The sequence below is a fragment of the Bombina bombina genome, chromosome 6 (assembly GCF_027579735.1).
Source record: "Bombina bombina isolate aBomBom1 chromosome 6, aBomBom1.pri, whole genome shotgun sequence".
Classification (NCBI taxonomy): domain Eukaryota; kingdom Metazoa; phylum Chordata; class Amphibia; order Anura; family Bombinatoridae; genus Bombina; species Bombina bombina.
Window position 1 is genome coordinate 89,010,507 of NC_069504.1, and position 22,780 is coordinate 89,033,286.

At 35.6% G+C, this 22,780-nt stretch overlaps 1 protein-coding gene across 2 annotated transcripts in view; it reads left to right on the forward strand.

Annotated features, from left to right (window-relative positions):
* SEMA3A (semaphorin 3A) overlaps positions 1-22,780 on the forward strand; it is a 308,514-nt gene that overhangs the window by 252,777 nt on the left and 32,957 nt on the right. For both annotated transcript variants that reach the window (XM_053716510.1, XM_053716511.1), the window contains exons 12-13: positions 10,504-10,595; positions 21,569-21,610. In XM_053716510.1, the coding sequence (XP_053572485.1) occupies positions 10,504-10,595; positions 21,569-21,610 (134 nt within the window). The remainder of the gene's footprint in view (positions 1-10,503; positions 10,596-21,568; positions 21,611-22,780) is intronic.

Here is a 22,780-nt window from a genome sequence, read left to right on the forward strand (position 1 = left end):
TGCTTTATTTATATTTGTTAAATAGTATGTAGGTGTCGGCGATGTTGGGGGCAGCAGATTAGGGGTTAATACATATAATGTAGGTGGCGGCGGTGTCCGGAGCGGCAGATTAGGGGTTAATAATTATAATGTAGTTTTCAGCGATGTCCGGGGCAGCAGATTAGGGGTTAATAAGTGTAAGATTAGAGGTGTTTAGACTCGGGGTTCATGTTAGGGTGTTAGGTGTAAACATAACTTTAGTTTCCCCATAGGAATCAATGGGGCTGCGTTACGGAGCTTTACGCTGCTTTTTTGCAGGTGTTAGACTTTTTCTCAGCCAGCTCTCCCCATTGATTCCTATGGGGAAATCGTGCACAAGCACGTACGACCAGCTCACCGCTGACTTAAAAATTTTGCTCAACGCTCACTTCTTGCCTTTTAATGCCGGGTTTGTAAAAACCTGTAATACCAGCGCTGTAGGTAAGTAAGCTGTGAGATAAAACTGCTCGTTAGCACCGCACAGCCTCTAACGCAAAACTCGTAATCTAGGCCACATTTTGGAAAGCACTAAGGGCTAAATCTATTATACGTATGAAAGAGCAACATAGAAACATTCTTCTTTCTTTAATGAAGTAAAAAACTTTTTTAAATGAAAAAAATAAATACAGTAGTATTAGTTGTATATTTACTACCAATGCGCTTTGGTTTGACTGACTAACAAGCTGGTTTATTCAGCACAGGAACATGCATTATTATTATTATCATTTTAATTAATTATCAGTTATTTAGAAAGAAACATTTATATTAAACAAAGATAACAAATTACTAGTGTTTCCTTTTAATTTGATGCAGAAGCTGTGCATTAATAGCTAGGTGGTACTGATGTTCGATATCAGATTGTGGTTGATCAGGAATTTCATACTTAGCCTTGAGTCTGCATGTGTAATACCATAAAGCTGTTTGCAATTTTAGACATCAGACTATTCAGGAAAGTGATAGTCACTCGTACAAAATTTGTCTAAAAGGAATACCTTAAATATTAACACGGGATAAAATCACAGGGAATAGACGTGTGTTGGAAGGGATCTGTTTCATTCTATGAGTGTGATATTATTGCTAAACACCGCCATCAAAGAATGCGATTGGTTACTGGGGGTCAGTTTTCAGATTCCTGTGCTGTAAATCTCCTGACTCAGTTCAAATTGATGCCTCCCATAAATCACCAGAAAACTGAATACTGAGCTGAAGGTTTAGTTACTAACATTTTACATGTGTGGGAAAGTATTACAGTTAGTTCAGGAAGAGGGCATTTGTGGATTGAGAATTAAAGTGTGAAATATTTTATGCTATGGGTGTTATAGCGTTGAGGTCTGACAATTAGTTCTTTTTTATACTAATCTGATTCTTTCAGCTATAAACATTCTTTGCCGTTCAAATGCATTTTGACTTAATTCAGACTTTGGGAATAAATAACTCAAGTATGAGGATCAGTAACAGAATGGTTTATACCAATTCCTAATCATGAATCAATATGAAAAAACGTGTTTATTAATAAGATTAGAAATCATTGGCTTTTGATCACTCATAATTAGGTGGTTTATAAAAGTTAAAATATATATTTAAGTGGACATAAAAGTGCAGAATAAAAATGCTGTAATGAGGTCGATCTCAATGTTTTTTTTATTTATTTTGTTTTACAAAAGTTACCATTAAAGTCTAAGGGAATTTTTGTAGATAAATTATAAGATAAACTTTTATGCAGGATTGTGATAAAACCCTATGGACCTCATATATAAAGCTGCACATACAGCTTTAGGGCCTGAGCATTTCAGACTTGTGTGAGCGGGCCTGTAACTCCAGTTTGCTACTTAGCCTCTCCGCCACATGAAGGCTCACGGAGTTAAATTATTTCAATCAGATCTGAACAGGATTATTGACAAGCACTGCTCTTGCGTGACTGAAGGGTGCGCAGCTGCACTAGCAATTGTTTGTGCAATGTTAATTGCGGGGCAGCAGATGCTGCTTGTTTGCCATGATGCCTGGTGGACAAGGTTCCTAGAGGAAAACCTTGTCTGTCCATGCTTTAATAAATGGGGCCCTATTTGTTTAACCCCTGAAAATGAGCTAAACACATAAAGTCAGTTCCAGAGCAGATATGCACTTCTAGGACCTATTTAAGCTTATCTAATGAGACAATAACAAGAAGCATATCCTTGTAGACACTAATCACTAACTTGCTCCCATAGTGCATTGTTTCTCATGAGCCTATTTAGGTATGCTTTTCAAAAAAGGAAAAATAGATAAAGAAAATGTGAGAATTAAAGTGATTTTAAAAAGTTTTAATTGCATGTCTGTCTATCTATAACCAGGACACTCCCGGGTGAGTCCCTATCTTTAACATTGGGAAGACTAGTAACTTTTTCCCTGTGAACTCTGGACTTTTCTCCCATGACTAGTAAACTAACCAACCCTATTTACACACACACCAATATCAATATCGTGAAAACTGAAACATTTTTGGCTTTATTTTTTTGCCTGATTTTGATGGTGTTTTAGTCAACCCCTGATATAGCCAATCATAAAAGCTTGTGAACCAATACTTAACCTTAAGAAAAGTAACATTCATTTTATAGTGTAATCTTCATTAAGATTCATTTGCACTTATTCAGTGAGGGTTTTTATGTATAGTACTAGTATTTTTATTGTCACAGTCCCATTAAAGGGACAGTCAACTCAAAAAAATGTATTGTTAAAAAAGATAGATAATCTTTATTATATATTCCCCAGTTTTGCACAACCAACATGGTTATATTAATACACTTTTTACCTCTGCAATTATCTTGTATCTTAGCCTCTTCTGACAGTCCCCTGAATTTTTATTTATTATCTATTGACTTGCATTTTATCCAATAAGTGCAATGTCTGCCACAACTCATGGACATTAGCACAATGTTATCTATATGGCTCACATAAACTAGCACTCCCCTGTTGTGAAAAGCTAATAAAAAAGCATGTGATTAGAGTCTGTCTTTAGTGGCTTAGAAACAGACAGACATTTTGAGTTTTTAAGGTTATAAAGTATATTAATATAACAATGTTGGTTGTGCAAAGCTGGGGAATGGGTAGTAAAGACATTATCTTTTTAAACAATAACATTTTTGGTGTGGACTGTCCCTTTAATAAGCTTTTTGAGTCTACACATCATGTAACATGCCAGACAACTTGTAAACAACATGTTATTTGGGTTAAAGGACAGCTCACCCCCACTAGCTTTATACTAAGTGGGATTTTAAACCGGATAGAACATGGTGGATGGTTTACTGTCTCGCTTCCTTTGGTAATCCTCATCATAGTCACATTCTTAGCTTCCAGTAATTTAACATGCTCCTCTTAGTCAAAATAATAGAATCTGGGGATTAGTGCCATCTCTAAGGACCATTATAGGCTAAATAATAGAAACTCTTTGTCAGGGTAGTTTTTCATTGACGTCTGAGAAGACAAAGTTATCTTTTCACATGTCCCCATTCTTTGGTCACATAAATATGAAGTTAATAATTGATATTTTTTAGATGTCACATAGCTCGGACGTTGTATTTTTTAAATGATAGAATGCATGTGAAATTGATGTCTTTTTCTTCCCTGTCATAGCTATAGTAAAATGCAAAATCAATGTCTCTGCTAATCAATTCTTTACATAACTGTCCTGAGTTATTCTTTCTAATGTGCATCTGTTATTAAATGGAATTAATAAGTACCTGATACTTTAAATAAGCTGTAAACTGGAGCCTATTGATCTAATGGAATTAATAAGTACCTGATACTTTAAATAAGTTGTAAACTGGAGCCTATTGATCTAAAAAGAGGAAAATGTTTTAATGTGCGTGAAACTATTTGAAATTCTACTCTGTAAATTTGATCTGTATCTCAGATAGAGTGTAACTTTGGTACCTGGGGCCTTATCAGAGTCTCCATAGAGATTAACTTATGTTACCTTTGACCTCTAAAGTTTCTGCAGAAGCAAAGGATGTGAAATTTATGCTGTATATTCTTTAAAGAAAAAAACACATTTGTTTAAATTGAGGTTCCCAGAGGTTAGCTGTCAGATTTCATCTTATGCTTATAAAGTTCCACATCCACACTAAAGCTTTTGAAATCTTTAAATACAGTGCTGAAAGTGGTCATCAGAGTCTTTGTGTAAAGGTTTTTACTACTTTTGGTTCACATAACAGATTTTATAATATAGATCAACTTACATAAGACTAAAATAATTTTTACCTAGCTGTTTTTTTAGTTTCCAAATAAGACACTAAAAACTTAAATGCATTTTTTATTGTGTTCAATGGATAGTACATGACATAAGGTCTTATTAATACATTTACTACCTTTTGAAATCATTGTTAGGAATTTAAAGCTAATGACCAAAATAGATCTATTCGGTGTCAACCAATATTATTAACCATTTATAATTATCAATCTATCTAGCTATGTATACATGTCTGTCTGTCTATCTATCTCTCACATTTTGTACATCAAAAGCAAAATGTTTAGCAATTTTCATGCAAAAGGGAGCTTCTTCAAGAATTATAAATCTATAAGCCTTAATATAGCCTTAAACCACACAAATGCGGCACAGTTTGTATCCATACTAACATGTGACTTCCTGTCTGAGCATTATAGCCCTTCATTGGCTAATTTAAATTTTTACAAAACAGAAAAAAAAATAGTTGTATTGGTTGGTCAGACAAATTTAAAGCTAAAATTAACAGAAAATTAAAAAAATGACAAAAAAATAAAACAAAACTCAAGAACACACACACACACTTTTACAATGTAGTCAGTGAAATGATATATTAAAGTTAATGCAATACTTTCAGAACCCTTTTTACTACTTAGTTATACAGATTGTGGAAATTGCAGAAGAATCTCTCACAAAACCATTTGTTCTTTTTTTAATGTTGTGTATTTGCAGTATAAACATATTTAATCACTTACATACCAATGAAATATGAAAACAATAACCATGAACTTTGGGCTGGATTCAATAAACTTTATTTAAGACACATTGGAAGACAATGAAGATACGATAGATACCTTGCATATTTTAGACCAGACCAACTTATAGATTTTTTCACAAGTTCTGAATTTACAGTAGCGCTGGGAGACAACTCTTTTATTAGATAATACTTTTCTATCTTGTAAGTGATTTTGAAATGCTCCTTGGAATGTTAATAACTACATAAATGAAGCCCTAGATATACTATCTCAGCACATTTCCTTATAAATGAAACTTGCAAGTGTCATGCGAGAATTGTTGAATGCTTTCCTTTTTTACTGCTTTATAGTAATATTAAATGAACTGCCTGAAGCATGCAGCTGTGTGGACTGAAAGTGTAAATGTAGCTGTAATTCTACTTGACAAGTGCCCTCAAAGATCAACAAAGATGTTATCTGGATTTTTGTAAATTTGTGGCGCATTGCTGGACTCTAGATGTGTACATAAACCAATTATAAAAAAGTTGCCTTTATTACTAATGCAGGTGTTGCACAGAGCATTTAAAGGTAACTTTTAAATATATATTATATTAGTTTAGTTGTAAAGTGTATGTATGTATACAGGTGGCCCTCAGTATATAACAGTTCAATTTGCACCGTTTCAGAATAACAACCTTTTTTTTCAGTCATGTGACTGCTATTGAAAAGCATTGAGAAGCAGTGCATTGATTAAAATAGCCAGTAGGTGGAGCTGTCCGCTTGTGTTGCAGCAAAGATATGCAACACAAGCAAGTTGAAAATAATCAGTGTAACCAGACCTGAGCTATCGAGCAACTTTCAAAGGAACAAGATCTCCCTGCCTATAAATCTCTCCATACTGGAATGCATAGAATAGCTGCAGACCCGATATTATCTAAGATCCTAACAATGGAGAGTACTAAAGTAAAATTTGTGTTGTGTGATTATTAGGTTTATAATGCTGTTAGCAGATGTTTTTGTTCATTAAACTTATTTTAATGATATATTCTGTGTTGTGTGATTATTTTATTAGGTTTATAATGCTGTTTAGCATTTAAAGTTTTCATTTCAGAGCTTTAAAAATAATGTATTTGATGTTACTTATGACAATTTTGAGAGGGGCCTGGAACCTAACTCCCTCACTTCCCATTGACTTACATTATAAACTGGGTTTCAATTTATAACGGTTTCTATTTACAACCATTCCTTCTGGAACCTAATCCCGGCGTAGAGGGCTACCTGTATATATATATATATATATATATATATATATATATATATATATATATATATATATATATATATGTATGATATACTCTTATATAAAGACAGCACTCACTGAGTTTTATGAATAAAACATAGCTTTTATTGTAGCATGTCAGATAAAAAATCCCATGATATTTCAGTGCCTGACTGGCACCTTTTTCAAATGGATTCAACCAAAGATCAGGCAGATGATATGTCCTGACTCCTACATGCATCACATACCTCCTATATTTGAGGCATGAAAAGTGAGCAAGTCTATTTTTAAACTTTTTCTAATACAGTGAACCATACAATACTACACTATCAGGGATCTCGCTTTTTCTCCCTCTCTTTGTTTCTGTGCACTGCACCTTCCCTTCTTTGTTCTCAATATATATATATATATATATATATATATATATATATATATATATATATATATAATAACCGCGGTCCGTGAGTGTTGGTGAGCTTTGCAAGGTCATAGTATGTGTTTTTCTATTTCTCTAGGGAAATTACAAAGGACCTATATCTTGTTTGTGTCTTGGTATATTTGATTGAAGGCATGCATTGCCTGCCTGTAGGTTAGGAACCCATGGAGCAAGAGACCTTGATGTGGTCCTGGGCTTATCACCATTTGGTCAAATACTGTAACTAACTCTTCCATTTGTGTGTGCTTGCCAGAGAGTGCCAGACTTGGTCTAGTAGCAGTGAGGGAGCGCACTGCTATAGACGCGCTGTAAGTAAATTTACCTTCACTTTAATGAGTTTAACTATAATTTAAACCTGGACAGAGCTATGGAGCAAAAAATACCCCATATGGTTCAAAACTGGGACGTAGCCATGAATGCTAGTGCTTTACAGTAAAAATTACATGTTTTCAAATTACTTCCTTAAGAAGACTGAAACAATGGGCTGTGGGGATTAAAGGGACATTACAGCATTTTATTATTGCACTTACTGTTGCATAGAACTATAACTAGTTAGATTCAGCACTAGACTGGTATTGCACTACTGGTCTAGATCTGAACACATATACTGAGCCAAACAGGGGATGCATATTTGTGTATCCATCGATCACTTGTGTTCCTCTATGGAAAAAAGTAAAACCCACACTCAGAAGCTCACTTTAACTATGTATTAAACACATAGATCTGTCTAAGAAAAATTGCAATAAGAACATATTCTAGTACTTAAAGGGACACTGAACCCAATTTTTTTCTTTTGTGATTCAGATAGAGCATGCAATTTTAAGCAACTTTCTAATTTACTCCTATTATCAATTTTTCTACATTCTTTTGCTATCTTTATTTGAAAAAGAAGGCATCTAAGCTATTTTTGGGTTCAGAACTCTGGACAGGACTTGTTTATTGGTGGGTGAATGTATCCACCAATCAGCAAGAACAACCCAGGTTGTTCACCAAAAATGAGCCGGCATCTAAACTTACATTCTTGCATTTCAAATAAAGATACCAAGAGAATGAAGAAAATTTGATAATAGGAGTAAATTAGAAAGTTGCTTAAAATTGCATGTTCTATCCCTTTAAAGGGACATGAAAGCCAACATTTTTCTTTCATGATTCAGATAGAGAATACAATTTATTTCCAATTTACTTCTATTATTTAATTTGCTTCTTTCTCTTGTTATCCTTTGCTGAAAAGTTTAACTAGGTAAGCTCAGGACCAGTAAAGCACCTAGGTTTTATATGCTGATTGGTGGCTGCATATATATATATATATATATATATATATATATATATATATATATATATATATATATATATATATATATACAGGGAGTGCAGAATTTCAATACCCATTTCAATTATTTATTTTTACCAGTGAAACCAATATAACATCTCAACATTCACAAATATACATTTCTGACATTCAAAAACAAAACAAAAACAAATCAGTGACCAATATAGCCACCTTTCTTTGCAAGGACACTCAAAAGCCTGCCATCCATGGATTCTGTCAGTGTTTTGATCTGTTCACCATCAACATTGCGTGCAGCAGCAACCACAGCCTCCCAGACACTGTTCAGAGAGGTGTACTGTTTTCCCTCCTTGTAAATCTCACATTTGATGATGGACCACAGGTTCTCAATGGGGTTCAGATCAGGTGAACAAGGAGGCCATGTCATTAGATTTTCTTATTTTATACCCTTTCTTGCCAGCCACGCTGTGGAGTACTTGGACGCGTGTGATGGAGCATTGTCCTGCATGAAAATCATGTTTTTCTTGAAGGATGCAGACTTCTTCCTGTACCACTGCTTGAAGAAGGTGTCTTCCAGAAACTGGCAGTAGGACTGGGAGTTGAGCTTCACTCCATCCTCAACCCGAAAAGGCCCCACAAGCTCATCTTTGATGATACCAGCCCAAACCAGTACTCCACCTCCACCTTGCTGGCGTCTGAGTCGGACTGGAGCTCTCTGCCCTTTACCAATCCAGCCACGGGCCCATCAAGACTCACTCTCATTTCATCAGTCCATAAAACCTTAGAAAAATCAGTCTTGAGATATTTCTTGGCCCAGTCTTGACGTTTCAGCTTGTGTGTCTTGTTCAGTGGTGGTCGTCTTTCAGCCTTTCTTACCTTAGCCATGTCTCTGAGTATTGCACACCTTGTGCTTTTGGGCACTCCAGTGATGTTGCAGCTCTGAAATATGGCCAAACTGGTGGCAAGTGGCATCTTGGCAGCTGCACGCTTGACTTTTCTCAGTTCATGGGCAGTTATTTTGCGCCTTGGTTTTTCCACACGCTTCTTGCGACCCTGTTGACTATTTTGAATGAAACGCTTGATTGTTCGATGATCACGCTTCAGAAGCTTTGCAATTTTAAGAGTGCTGCATCCTTCTGCAAGATATCTCCCTATTTTTTACTTTTCTGAGCCTGTCAAGTCCTTCTTTTGACCCATTTTGCCAAAGGAAAGGAAGTTGCCTAATAATTATGCACACCTGATATAGGGTGTTGATGTCATTAGACCACACCCCTTCTCATTACAGAGATGCACATCACCTAATATGCTTAATTGGTAGTAGGCTTTCGAGCCTATACAGCTTGGAGTAAGACAACATGCATAAAGAGGATGATGTGGTCAAAATACTCATGTGCCTAATAATTCTGCACTCCCTGTATATATATATACTGTATATACTGATTGTCATTGGCTCACACATGTGTTCATTTAGAAACCATAAGTGCATTGCTGCTCCTTAAACAAATGATACCAAGAGAATGAAACAAATTAGATAATAGAAGTAAATTATAAAGTTGTTTAAAATTGTACATTTCATATGGAATTGGCTTAAAGAAACAGGCTACGCAAAATTAAACTTTCATGATTCCGATAGCACATGCAATTTTAAACATTGCAAGTTATTTTTAGCATCAAATTTGCTTTATTCTCTTGGTTTTCTTTGTTGCAAGCTCAACCTAGGTAGGCTCACATGCTAATTACTAAGCCCTTGTAGGCTGCCTCAGTGCATTTTGACAGTTTTTTTATTGCTAGTTCATGTGTGTCATATTAATAACATGCTAAATCCCATGGAGTTACCTAGGAGTCAGCACTGATTGGTTAAAATGCAAGTCTATCAAAAGAGCAGAAATAAGGAGGCAGTCTGCAGAGGCTTAGATAAAAGCTAAACACAGAGGTAAAATATTTAATACTATAACCGTGTTGGTTATGCAAAACTGGGGAATGGGTAATAAAGGGATTTATATTTTTAAAAAAGGGATATATCTTTTTAAATAATAAAAAAATCTGAACTAGACAGCCCCTGGTTTTATCCATTGTAGTCTAGAACAGAATAACATAAAAATTATGTTTATTTCTATATTTTATCTTTGTATATTATATGTTGCCAATCTAAAGTGGTATTCAAAGTATATAATAACTATTTCAACCATATCATTAAATTTATATCCATAAAGTATTTAGCGGTTTGTTTATAATAAAACTGAAATATTTATTAGTGTTATGCACATTTCAATTTGCTGTTCCAAAATTTTAGCAAATTTGTCAATCATCAGTTGGTGTTCATAGTTGTGCTGCATAACTATAAATTTAGAAACCTCTAGTTTAATAAAAATAATAACATTAAAATGATTGGTGAAATGTTTATTTTCAGTGGTCTTTAGAGTACGTCATTTCATTCATCTGATAAATAAATATCTCAGTGCTAAGCGGACTGGGGGAGAAAATGATATTATTTCTTCTTGCACCTAAAATAACAAAGAAACTGTAATTTTTTTTTTTTTTTTTTTGAAGATATGGGAACAGTGTTAAAAGTCGTTTCTGTTCCGAAGGAGACATGGTACGATTTAGAAGAAGTTCTACTAGAAGAAATGACAGTATTCAGAGTAAGTACTAATATATGAACCGTACCTTTAAGTCCTTTTATATCTGCTCTTCATATACAGCAGATGAAAACATTAAAGGGGCACTAAACACCTGGTTTATTTTATTAGTCTTGAAATAAATTAACATTTTGGGTGAGTTTGAAAATTGTTTAAATGTATTCTCACCTTGTTCGCTGCAATTGCCTATTTACAGCCAAACTCTACCCCCCCCCCCCTGCTTAATATTATTATTATGAAGGAACCAATCAGGATTTTTTTACTAGAGTAGACAAGACTAGCCACAGTCATTATGTTTTGCATTTCCTTATCAGATAACCTCTGTTGAAGTTAGTTAGAAGTATGTGAGAGGCCTAGGTGTGTACAGATTATCATGTGCTCTTCCACTTGTCATAATTGGAAAACCCTACACTTCCAGACTTACACGAAAAGGGGAGGGGGGGGGGGCAAATAAAAAAGTTGATTTGTAAACAGAATTAAAAATTTTATGTCAAAATCTCAAAGAGTTCACTGTCTCAAACTATGTTGTATATGAGAAATGAAATGTAATCCAGATAAATATCAGTTTATAATATCAATAAGTAAATGCATTATTTCATTAAAAAAAAAAACATACAAAATGGTTTGGAAAGTGCAGCTAATCTTTGACTGTCTGCGGTCTCAAAAGTATATTTTTTCCCAACAATTCCTTTAGGGAGGGGCGGGTTAAACATTAATTAGCATAAATCTATAATCTTCTTGCATCAACTAGGTATCTTCTTCAGGCATAGGCCCAGATTTATCATAGACCGGGCGGAAAGGGGTGTACATCTTTGCGCCTGTCAAGCCCAGCATCGCATTTAGTGGGTAGCAATACTCTGCCCCAGTTTATCATTGCACACTAAGATAAGTGTGCAATTCTACCCCCTGCTTGCGTGCAGCCAATTGCGCGCAAGCAGGGGCTGCCACATAACAGATCACGGGTTAAGAAGCTCACTCGTCCGAACCTGCAGTCGACAAGAATCTGAAGCTTATATGGGAGCTTTAGAAATGGAGCGCATAGTGGGGGAGCTATGCCATGATTGATAAAAACATAGACTCATTGGGGTCTATTTATTATTATGCGGACGGACATGATACGATGTAGCGTATCATGTCCGCCGCACATCGATATATGCTGTCGGCATTTATCATTGCACCAGGAGTTCTTGTGAACTGCTGGTGCAATGCTGCCCCCTGAATCGGCCACTAGTTGGGGGTGTCAATCAACCTGATCGTATATGATCAGGTTGATTTCTGTCCACCGTCTCAGAGCAGGCAGACAGGTTAGGCTCGCCGGAAACACGGGGCATCAAGCTCCGTACGGACCCCATTGACCCCATTGAATAGTCATACATGCACATGTCTTGAGCACCCTATGTTATACCAGGCTATAATTCTAAAATTGTAACTTTTGTTGCAAATACAGCTGACATACAGTTCTTACTACACGTGCACTTTTCTGATACTACCTCAGTATGCTTTCATTTAAAGTTTCAACAAAGGATACCAAAAGAAAGATACATTTTATAACATAAGTAAACTGGATTTATTATTATTATTATATGATCTATCTAAATTATTCAACAGTTATATTATTCAATCGGCCGCTAAAAGGGGGTGTCAATCAGCCCGATCATATAGGATCGGGCGGATTGATATCCGCAGCCTCAGAGCAGGCGGACCAGTTAAGGAGCAGCGGTCTTAAGACAGCTGCTTCATAATAAATGTTTCTATTGCACGGAAACAGGGGCTGGCTTCATGCAAATGCCAGAAGTGTTCAGCTAGCTTCAAGTAGTATATTGCTGCTTTGAAGCTGACTTTAACTATGTATTTAACCTATTTGCAGAGGTTAAGCACATAGTTATATGCAAACGACAGTGCAATAATAAAATGCTCTAGTACATTACAACATTTTATTTAAGCACTTTTATGTCCCTTAAATCATTACTTCTGAAAATAATAAGAATTTATTTATTATTTTTTTCAAAATAGCCTTTTGTAAATGAGTCTTTAGTCAGGCTTAACATTAAGTCAGCCATCAAATTTTACCCTGCATTGTTAGCTCGCCCATACATATTAAAATGTGAAGCTTAAAGGGACAGTACGCACTAATTTTCATATAGCTGCATGTAATAGACACACTACTATAAAGAAGAACATGCACAGATACTGATCTAAAAATCCAGTATAAAACCTTTTAAAAACTTACTTAGAAGCTCCCAGTTTAGCTCTGTTGATGAGGTTATGTTGGGACACATGTTGAAAGGGGCTGGGAAAACAAAAAGAGCAGACCATACCCCTCCCCCTTTCCCTGCATGAAAAATAACATAAACAGGAGCCAGCCGGAGTCTGTAAACGCATGCATACATCTGGCACTGTGGGGCTTGGTTAGGAGTCTGAAAATTAGCACAATGTTCTTAAAAAATAAGCAAAACTATAAATTTTTATAAAAAAAAACATTTATGCAGAGAAAAATCTAGTGTACAATGTCCTTAAAGTGTTTCAAATGAACTTCTGGAATTAACATATTGATTATGAGAATAAATGAATGTTGCATTTGATAAGGTGACCCATTAACATCCGACAGACTTACAAATAAAGCTGTTATTTAAACCAATAATAAAGGCACAGTCAATAAAAAGTCAATTACTTTAGACAAATTTAGAGAATATATAATTTTTAGTTTGTATTCTGTAAGTAGTGCCGTGGCTATTGCAGCTTTGTGATATTGTGTCTGGTGGAAAAATCATTTTTGTGTGTACAATTTTCAAGTACTATATTTTGGAGTTTTACCATATGGCTGTTATAAAACAGCATCTGTCCATAAATGTACAGTATACGTTTTCTATTTTAAGATTTCATTTAAAGTTAAAAAGACATTTATGTGTATTTTTGTAGGATTGAATTAGATTATTAAAGTTGCTTTCAGTTCAAAATTCCCAAGAAACACTTTTACTGTTGCACTTAATGTGAAATTTCAGTCTAAGGTGCAGAATTATCAAGGGCCGCATAGTCCCTGATGCCCCTTTTTCTGCGCAAGCCTTCAGTCTCGCCGGAAACAGCAGTTAAGAAGCAGCGGTCTTAAGACTGCTGCTCCTTAACTGGTCTGAGCGGCGGACAGCAATTAACCTGATCGAATTTGATCGGGTTGATTGACACCCTCTGTTAGTGGCCGCGAATCTGCAGGGGGCAGCTTGCACAAGCACTTCACAGTGTATATCATCAATGTCTATCGGTCATGATTCGCTGAGCGGATCATGTCGGACAAACCGATGATAAATCGGCCCCTAAAAAAACTATTTTCTGTTTTGTTAGAGCATTTTATTTTAAAAACAAATTTATTTTACTAAGTGTTTTGCAGGCATATGTATGTATGCCCTAATTATTGGCCTGATTGTCTTGTTGAGAAGAATAGGGATGTTCTAGTAATGAAACTTTGTTTTTAACAATGTTGAAGGTGTTAAACACATATTATTATAAATTAATAATAATAATAATAAAAAATATTAATATTATTATTAGTAGTATAAGCAGTAAAGCGCCAACAGAATTCACAGTGTTTTACAGGGGTATAAGATATAGACAAATCGAGGAAGGAAAATTGTGAATGAAGAATTACAGGGCAAATTACAACAAGCAAATTTGTTTAAAAATTACGGGGGAGATTACATATGCGGCGCAAGCCTCATCGTAACTGCCGAAACCTGCACCGCCCGTAATTTCACCTTGCACATCTGGGTATCACATATATGGCGTCGGAAGTTCATAAAGTGCCGTAAGTCGGATAAACTAGCGATGTCCAGAAATGTGCGTAAATACAAATTTCTGAAGTCGCCAGTGACTTACGGCACTTGCCGGCGCCTAAGGAAAAAAAAAAATCTTCTGTAAAAGCCTAACCCGCCTCCCAAAAATAAACCCACACATAAAACCCCTATATCCGCAATACCCCCACATCGCAACTAGTAATAAATGTATTAACCCCTAAACCGACAACCCCTACAATGCAATATGCCTAATTAAACTATTAACCCCTAATCCGCCATTCACCCACATTGCGATCTACCTAGTAAAAGTATTAACCCCTAAATCCGCCAACCCCAACATTGCAAACTACCTAATAAATGTATTAACCCCTAATCCGCCATTAACCCAAATCGCAAAGTACCTATTAAAACTATTAACCCCTAATCCGCCATTAACCCACATTGCAACAAACGTGATAAATCTATTAACCCCTAATCAGCAAAAAAAATACACAACACAATAATCCTAATAAAACTATTAACCCCTAAACCGCCAAACCCACACAACGCAATAATCCTAATAAAACTATTAACACCTAATCCACCAAACCCCCACAAAGCAAGTACCCTAATTAACCTATTAACCCCTAATCCGCAAAACCCCTACAATGCAAATAACTAATTTAATTACTAAGCCCCCTTACCCACTAAATAAACCCCAAATTACATAAAATAATAAAACACTAAATTATAATTAAAATAAAAAAACTAACAGTACTTAAAATAAAAAAAATGTAATTAAAATAAATTAATCTAAAATTACCAAAAATAAAAAAGTCTAACATTACAGAAAATAATAAACAAAATTATCCAAAATAAAAAAATTAAACCTAATCCCTTTGAAAATAACCCCCCCAAATAAAAACACCCCCTAATCTAATGCTAATCTGCCAATAGCCCTTAAAAGGGCTTTTTGTAGGGCATTGTCCTAAGATTTGCATTTAAAAAAATCTCTAAGCCCCCCAACAGTAAAACCCACCACCCACCACCCACCAAAATAAATAAACACAAAAAAATCCTAAAATACCCATTGCCCTTAAAGGGGCATTTGTACGGGCATTGTCCTTAAACGGGCATTCAGCTCTTTTACTGCCCTTTATTGGGCACTATTTTAAGAGTGCCCAATAAATCCCTAATCTAAAAAAAAAAAAAGCCTAAGTCTAACTCCCAAATAGGTACCCACCATTTCTGAAGTCTGGTGGAGAAGGTCCTGCTCCAGGCGGTGAAGTCTTCTTCCAAGCGGCAAACATCTTCTTGCAAGCGGGAACCACTTCCTTCTTCCTCCAGGACCAAGCCAGCCCAGAGCGGAGATGAGCACGGAGCAGGACCGGCGACCGTGGAGCCATGGAGTGTGGAGGATCCTCTTCGTACAATGGCCACAGTACACTAAATAGTGAATTCACGTTACGCATTTAAATATGGCGTCCCTTGCATTCCTATTGGCTGATTTGATTCTTCAAATTCAAATCAGCCAATAGGATGAGAGCTACTGAAATCCTATTGGCTGATTTGAACAGCCAATAGGATTTCAGTAGCTCTCATCCTATTTAGGGGGTGTTAGGCTAGGGGTCTTAGTAATTTAATTAGTTATTTGTGGGATTAGTTGTGGAATATGTGGGGTTTGGCGGATATTGGGTTAATAAATTAATTTGGATTATTGTGTTGTGTGGGTGTGGCGGATTAGGGGTTAATAGTTTTATTATGTTTATTGCGGTGTGGGTTAATGGCGGATTAGGCGTTAATAGTTTTATTAGGTTTATTGCGTTGTGGGTTAAATGTGGATTAGAGGTTAATAGTTTTATTAGGTTTATTGCGTTGTGGGTTAAATGCGGATTAGAGGTTAATAGTTTTATTAGGTTTATTGCGATGTGGGTTAATGGCAGATTAGGGGTTAATATACTTTATTAGTTATTGCGGTGGGGGTTGGCGGTTGACAGGTAGATAGATATTGCGCATGCATTAGGTGTTAGTTAATATTTTCAGGCAGTTAAGGGAGTTACGGTGCTTACATTTTCAGTGTAAGGCTTGCTGCGCCTGCCTATGTGTGGCGAAGTGAAAATGGAGTAAAATTTCTCCATTTTCGCCGCATAAGTCCTTGCACTGAATATATGAAACCGATTTGCGATGCGGTTCTATGTAAGCTTAAGGGAGTAAACATTGCGCGTGCCATATATGTGATACCAAAACCGCATAAAAACCAGCGTCACCGGCTTTTGCGGGCAACGCCACATATGTAGTCTTGCCCTACATATTTAAGCAAACTAGAGGATGTCCTTTTAAAGAGATGTTATAAACAAAACTAAAATGCACATCATTACATTTTCATTTTGTCTAGCTTTTTCTTTCCCAAAATATCTGACCTGTTTTTAACCTCAAGACTTTAACACCCTGCTATGCATTCTTTGGCATTCAAGAGGTTAAATGCCTGAGACAAATGTACCACCAACAATTATCCACCATCAAACTGAAATTACAAAGCATTTCTATGTTAGACTTCTTCACTTGGAAGAAAACATTTTTTTATTATATAACTAAGTAACTGGATGTTTACGTTAACCACTCTGTTAAACTCTCTAGTTGTCATAGAAACCAGCCTAGCAGAGTTAGAGTATTGTGATCTTTTTTATGATTATCTATTATTTTTAGCAGAGATGGCTTCTGACTATAACAGAATGCATTAGTATGTTACCATTTTCAGATGGAATTGTAGACTGTATAACATGCAAACTTTTGTCACAATTTAACTCTTATTTCTAGTGAGTTTTGGATTTTAAAATCATGACAACTTGAAAAATAATGTTTTTTTTAAAAGGGATACTAAACCCAAATGTTTTCTTTTGTGATTCAGCTAGAGCATGCAGTTTTAAGCAACTTTCTAATTTACTCCTATTTTCAATTTTTCTCTTGGTATCTTTATTAGAAAAGCAAGAATGTAAGCTTAGGAGCCAGCCCATTTTTTGGTTCCGACCCGGGTAGCACTTGATGACTGGTGGCTAAATGTAAATTAAGCATTGTAGAATTAACCATTTGGTTGCCAAAGAGGCTTGCTTCATTTAGCCATTGATGTGCTGGAATCTTTTCCTGCAGTCAAGCTATTGAAGTATCCTTTAAAACAGAATTCAGCTGAAAAGATCTATATAAAAAAATGACATTTGTTTTATTAGTTATGATATATATATATATATATATATATATATATATATATATATATATATATGTAGTATATATATACAGTATATATATATATATATATATATATATATATATATATATATATATATATATATATATATATATAATTTTTGCAGAAATGGGAATTTCATTACTTGAAGTGAAGTGCAGGCAATTTTCTTTTTTTTTTTTTTACAGAATTCAGCTGAAAAGATCTATATAAAAAAATGACATTTGTTTTATTGGTTATGATATATATATATATATATATATATATATATATATATATGTATATACAGTATATATATATATATACAGTATATATATATCTATATATATCTATTTTTTTTTTTTTGCCGAAATGGGAATTTCATTACTTGAAGTGAAGTGCAGGTATTTTTTTTTTTTTTTTGTGGGGTTTGTGGGGGAGACCAGTGTTGTATGTGATTTAAGGCAGATGCCAATTTTTAACATTTGATAAAAACACATAATATATTGCAACAGCATAAACATTAAACAAATTACTCAAAAAAAGGTTGAAACGGAGGGCAAAATTCTACATTTTATTTTGTGCTGTTCCCTCGAGTTTACAAATGTCTCTACATTTCCTTTTTTGTATTTTTTCCCCCCTGAGTTTGCAAATTTAAACTTTCATTTCCTTGTCACTCAAATTCTAGTTACTCAGAACAGGGTAATATGACTTTGATAAATGTGGTACTGATTGGTGTTTTTCTTGTGGATAGAATGGTGATTATATTATTCTATCTGCATATTCCTGTCTTCACATTGTCGGTATCAAAACATTTAGCTTGTGCCATATCAAAAAATAACATTTCCAGTTATGTTGTTCAGTGAGTCTTTTGGCCATTGCTATCTCAAGTAACAACACATTTCACACTGATATTGTTGTAGGATTTATTTATGTTATATAAATTAAGGGGACCTAATTTAATAATCAGTAGCATGCCCTTATAGTGCTAGAGATTTTTATTATTGTGTTGTTGTTTGAACACAAGTATGTGTTTACCTCTTGCAAAGGTGTTAAAGGGACATATACAAGCAAAATAAATACATAAATAAATACATTGTTAGAGAATTTCATTGCACTATTGCTTGCAGAGAGGTTAAAAACATAGTTAAAGTCAGCTCTGGAGCAGCAGTGCACTATTGGGATCTAGCTGAACACATCTGATGAGTCAATGATTAGAGGCATGTGGGTAGCCACAAACTAGCTCCCTGTAGTGCATTGTTGCTTCTGAATCTACCTAGCTATACTTTTCAACAGATGTTAAAATTTACTGGTTTTCAGGTACTGCCCCAGCTCTGCCTATAACATATCCAGCTCTGCCCAACCACACCCATGACAAAAAGGAGCAATGATAAAATATGGCAATATGCTAGAGCATTTTATTATTACACAATTGCTTTAACAGAACTCCCGCTAAGGGGTTAAACACATAGTGAAAGTCAGCTCTGTAAAGATAACGCGCTTCTTGTCCTGAGCAGAAAATTGCTAGTGATTGGCAGCTCAGCAGCTTTATTCATCTTCGGAGCAGCATCTCATTGCTTGACCAGAGCTCACTTTAATATTGGGTTTAACTCTTTGTGAGAGGTAAACACATAGTTATTTTCAAAAGCACATTAATAAAACGCTCTAGTATGTCATTATGACCTTTACTTTCTAATACAGAAATATAAAACATTCAACCTAATCTCTCATTTTCTCTTTCTTCTTCCTTCAACTTTTATATATGTAGGTTCCCCTAAATTGCTTTAACCCCTTAACGACCGAGGACGTGCAGGGTACGTCCTCAAAAAAAAGGCAGTTAACGCCTGAGGACGTACCCTGCACGTCCTCGGTGTGGAAAGCAGCTGGAAGCGATCCTGCTTGCTTCCAGCTGCTTTCCGGTTATTGCAGTGATGCCTCGATACGGAGGCATCCTGCAATAACATTTTTAAGCCATCCGGTGCAGAGAGAGCCACTCTGTGGCCCTCTCTGCACCGGAGATCGGTGGCTTACTTAGTTGGTGGGTGGGAGCCGGACCGGGAGGCGGGTGGCGGGTGGCGGCCATCGATGGCCCTCGTGATGTGGAGGGGGGCGGGATCGTGGGCGGGGATGCGAGGGGGCGCACGGGAGGGTGGGGGCGGGCGCGTGCACGGGGAGGGAGCGGGTGGGAACCGCTACACACAGAAAAAATTTGGTAGAAAAATGAAAACAAACACTGAAATTAAATAAACAAATTAGAGAAAAAATACAATCAGTTAGGTGGTGGGGGTTGGTCTGTGGGGAGGGGGAAGCTACACTACAGTAAAACTGGGCAAAATAATAAAAAACCCCATATTTTTTTGCAAACTTGGTACTGGCAGACAGCTGCCAGTACCCAAGATGGCCCCAATTAAGGCAGAGGGGAGGCTTTGAGAGCGGTTTTGGGGGGGATCAGGGAGGTTGGGGGCTAAGGGGGGATCCTACACAGTAGCATATGTAAATATGCTAAAAAAAATGTTTTATTATTTTTAAAAACCCTTTTATTTTAGTACTGGCAGACTTTCTGCCAGTACTTAAGATGGCGGGGACAATTGTGGGGTGGGGGAGGGAAGGGAGCTGTTTGGGAGGGATCAGGGGGTGGGATGTGTCAGGTAGGAGGCTGATCTCTACACTAAAGCTAAAAATAACCCTGCAAGCTCCCTACAAACTCCCTAATTAACCCCTTCACTGCTAGCCATAATACACGTGTGAGGCGCAGCAGCATTTAGCGGCCTTCTAATTACCAGAAAGCAACGCCAAAGTCATATATGTCTGCTATTTCTGAACAAAGGGGATCCCAGAGAAGCTTTTACAACCATTTATGCCATAATTGCACACACTGTTTGTAAATGATTTCAGTGAGAAACCTAAAATTGTGAAAAATGTAACGTTTTTTTTAATTTGATCGCATTTGGCGGTGAAATGGTGGCATGAAATATACCAAAATGGGCCTAGATCAATACTTGGGGTCGTCTACTACACTACACTAAAGCTAAAATTAACCCTACAAGCTCCCTAAAAGCTCCCTAATTAACCCCTTAACTGCTGGGCATAATACACATTTGGTGCGCAGTGGCATTTAGCGGCCTTCTAATTACCAAAAAGCAACGCCAAAGCCATATATGCCTGCTATTTCTGAACAAAGGGGATCCCAGAGAAGAATTTGCAACCATTTATGCCATAATTGCACAAGCTGTTTGTAAATAATTTCAGTGAGAAACCGAAAGTTTGTGAAAAAATTTGTGAAAAAGTGAACAATTTTTTGTATTTGATCGCATTTGGCAGTGAAATAGTGGTATGAAATATACCAAAATTGGCCTAGATCAATACTTTGGGATGTCTACTAAAAAAAAATATATACATGTCAATGGCTATTCAGGGATTCCTGACAGATATCAGTGTTCCAATGTAACTAGCGCTAATTTTGAAAAAAATTGGTTTGGAAATAGCAAAGTGCTACTTGTATTTATTGCCCTATAACTTGCAAAAAAAGCAAAGAACATGTAAACATTGGGTATTTCTAAACTCAGGACAAAATTTAGAAACTATTTAGCATGGGTGTTTTTTGCTGGTTGTAGATATGTAACAGATTTTGGGGGTCAAAGTTAGAAAAAGTGTGTTTTTTTTTCCATTTTTCCTCATATTTTATAATTTTTCTTTATAGTAAATTATAAGATATGATGAAAATAATGGTATCTTTAGAAAGTCCATTTAATGGCGAGAAAAACGGTATATAATATGTGTGGGTACAGTAAATGAGCAAGAGGAAAATTACAGCTAAACACAAACACTGCAAAAATGTAAAAATAGCCTTGGTCCCAAACGGACAGAAAATGGAAAAGTGCTGTGGTCATTAAGGGGTTAATGTGACCAGTTATTTGTTTTGGGCATTGTTTTTGTGTTTGTTTTGTTAATAATACATTTTTAAAACCTGTGATTCTTTTTTTTTTTTTTAGGAACCAACAGCAATTTCAGCCATGGAGATATCCACAAAGCAAGTATGCATTTAATTGAATTGCTTTACTATGCTTTTGCAGTCCAGTAGATTTTATTATTTTGTATACTCTTGACAACAACTTGGCAATCTCTAAAGTATTAATTGTGATAACACATCCTTTTCCTTCATGTTGACATCAGTGGAATTTATATAAGTAACATTTTATCCGGTGTAAAATGGAAACCTTTGGAGCATATGCTGCTATTAAGTTGTAAACAGAATGTAAACATGTCATTTGGTCGACTATGAACTTATATCAGACTTTTTCTTGGATACTGAAATTGGCATTTCATTTTGTTTCCATGAGTAAAATTACATTGAGTAGGAAATGAATGTTCTTTATGGCCATTAAATGCAAGTTTCAGTACAATGAGGTATATTTTTTTAATAAGGGTTTCACTACAAAGCTACATGTGATTCTATGTATTTGTCATGCATTTTTTTATTACTTAGACTGCATCATTGCAGTAGACTTAAGACTAGAAAGGTATCCAATTGAAATATCATCAATAAACTGCTACTCAAATTTCAGTCAAATTACAATTATTGGTTGTTTTAAATTAGGCCATTTCAACTGTCAATATGGTAAGGCTTAGGGTAACTATTAGAATGAGTACATTTTAAGCATACAATATGCAGTGTTTGAAATAGCCAATATTTAAAAAAAAATCTAAATTTAAATTGTTAAAGGGACATGAAACCCAAACTTTTTCTTTCATTATTAAGAAAGAGAATAATTATTTTGAAAAAAAATCCAGTTTACTTCTATGATCAAATTTGCTTCATTCTCATGTTTTACTTTGTTGAAGAGATACCTAAGTAGGTAGCGTGCACATGCCTTAAGCAATTCCACGTGAAGGGAATAGTGCTGCAATCTAGTGCTCTTGCAAAACTGCTGCCATATATAGTGCTGCTGACACATACACACTCTTGAGTTTACAGCCTTGCTTTTCAACAAAGAATAACAAGGAAATTAAGAAATTTTGATAATAGAAATTAATTGGAAATGTGTTTAAAACGATATGCTCTATCTAAATTGTGAAAGAATGAAATTGGCCATGTTTTCAAGCGGAAGGGAAATAAACAAACCTTGTGTATTGTCCTTCTATCTATCTATTTGTTATGTTTGTTTAGGTGAGAGCATGGACGTGTGACATTGCACAAGTAACTG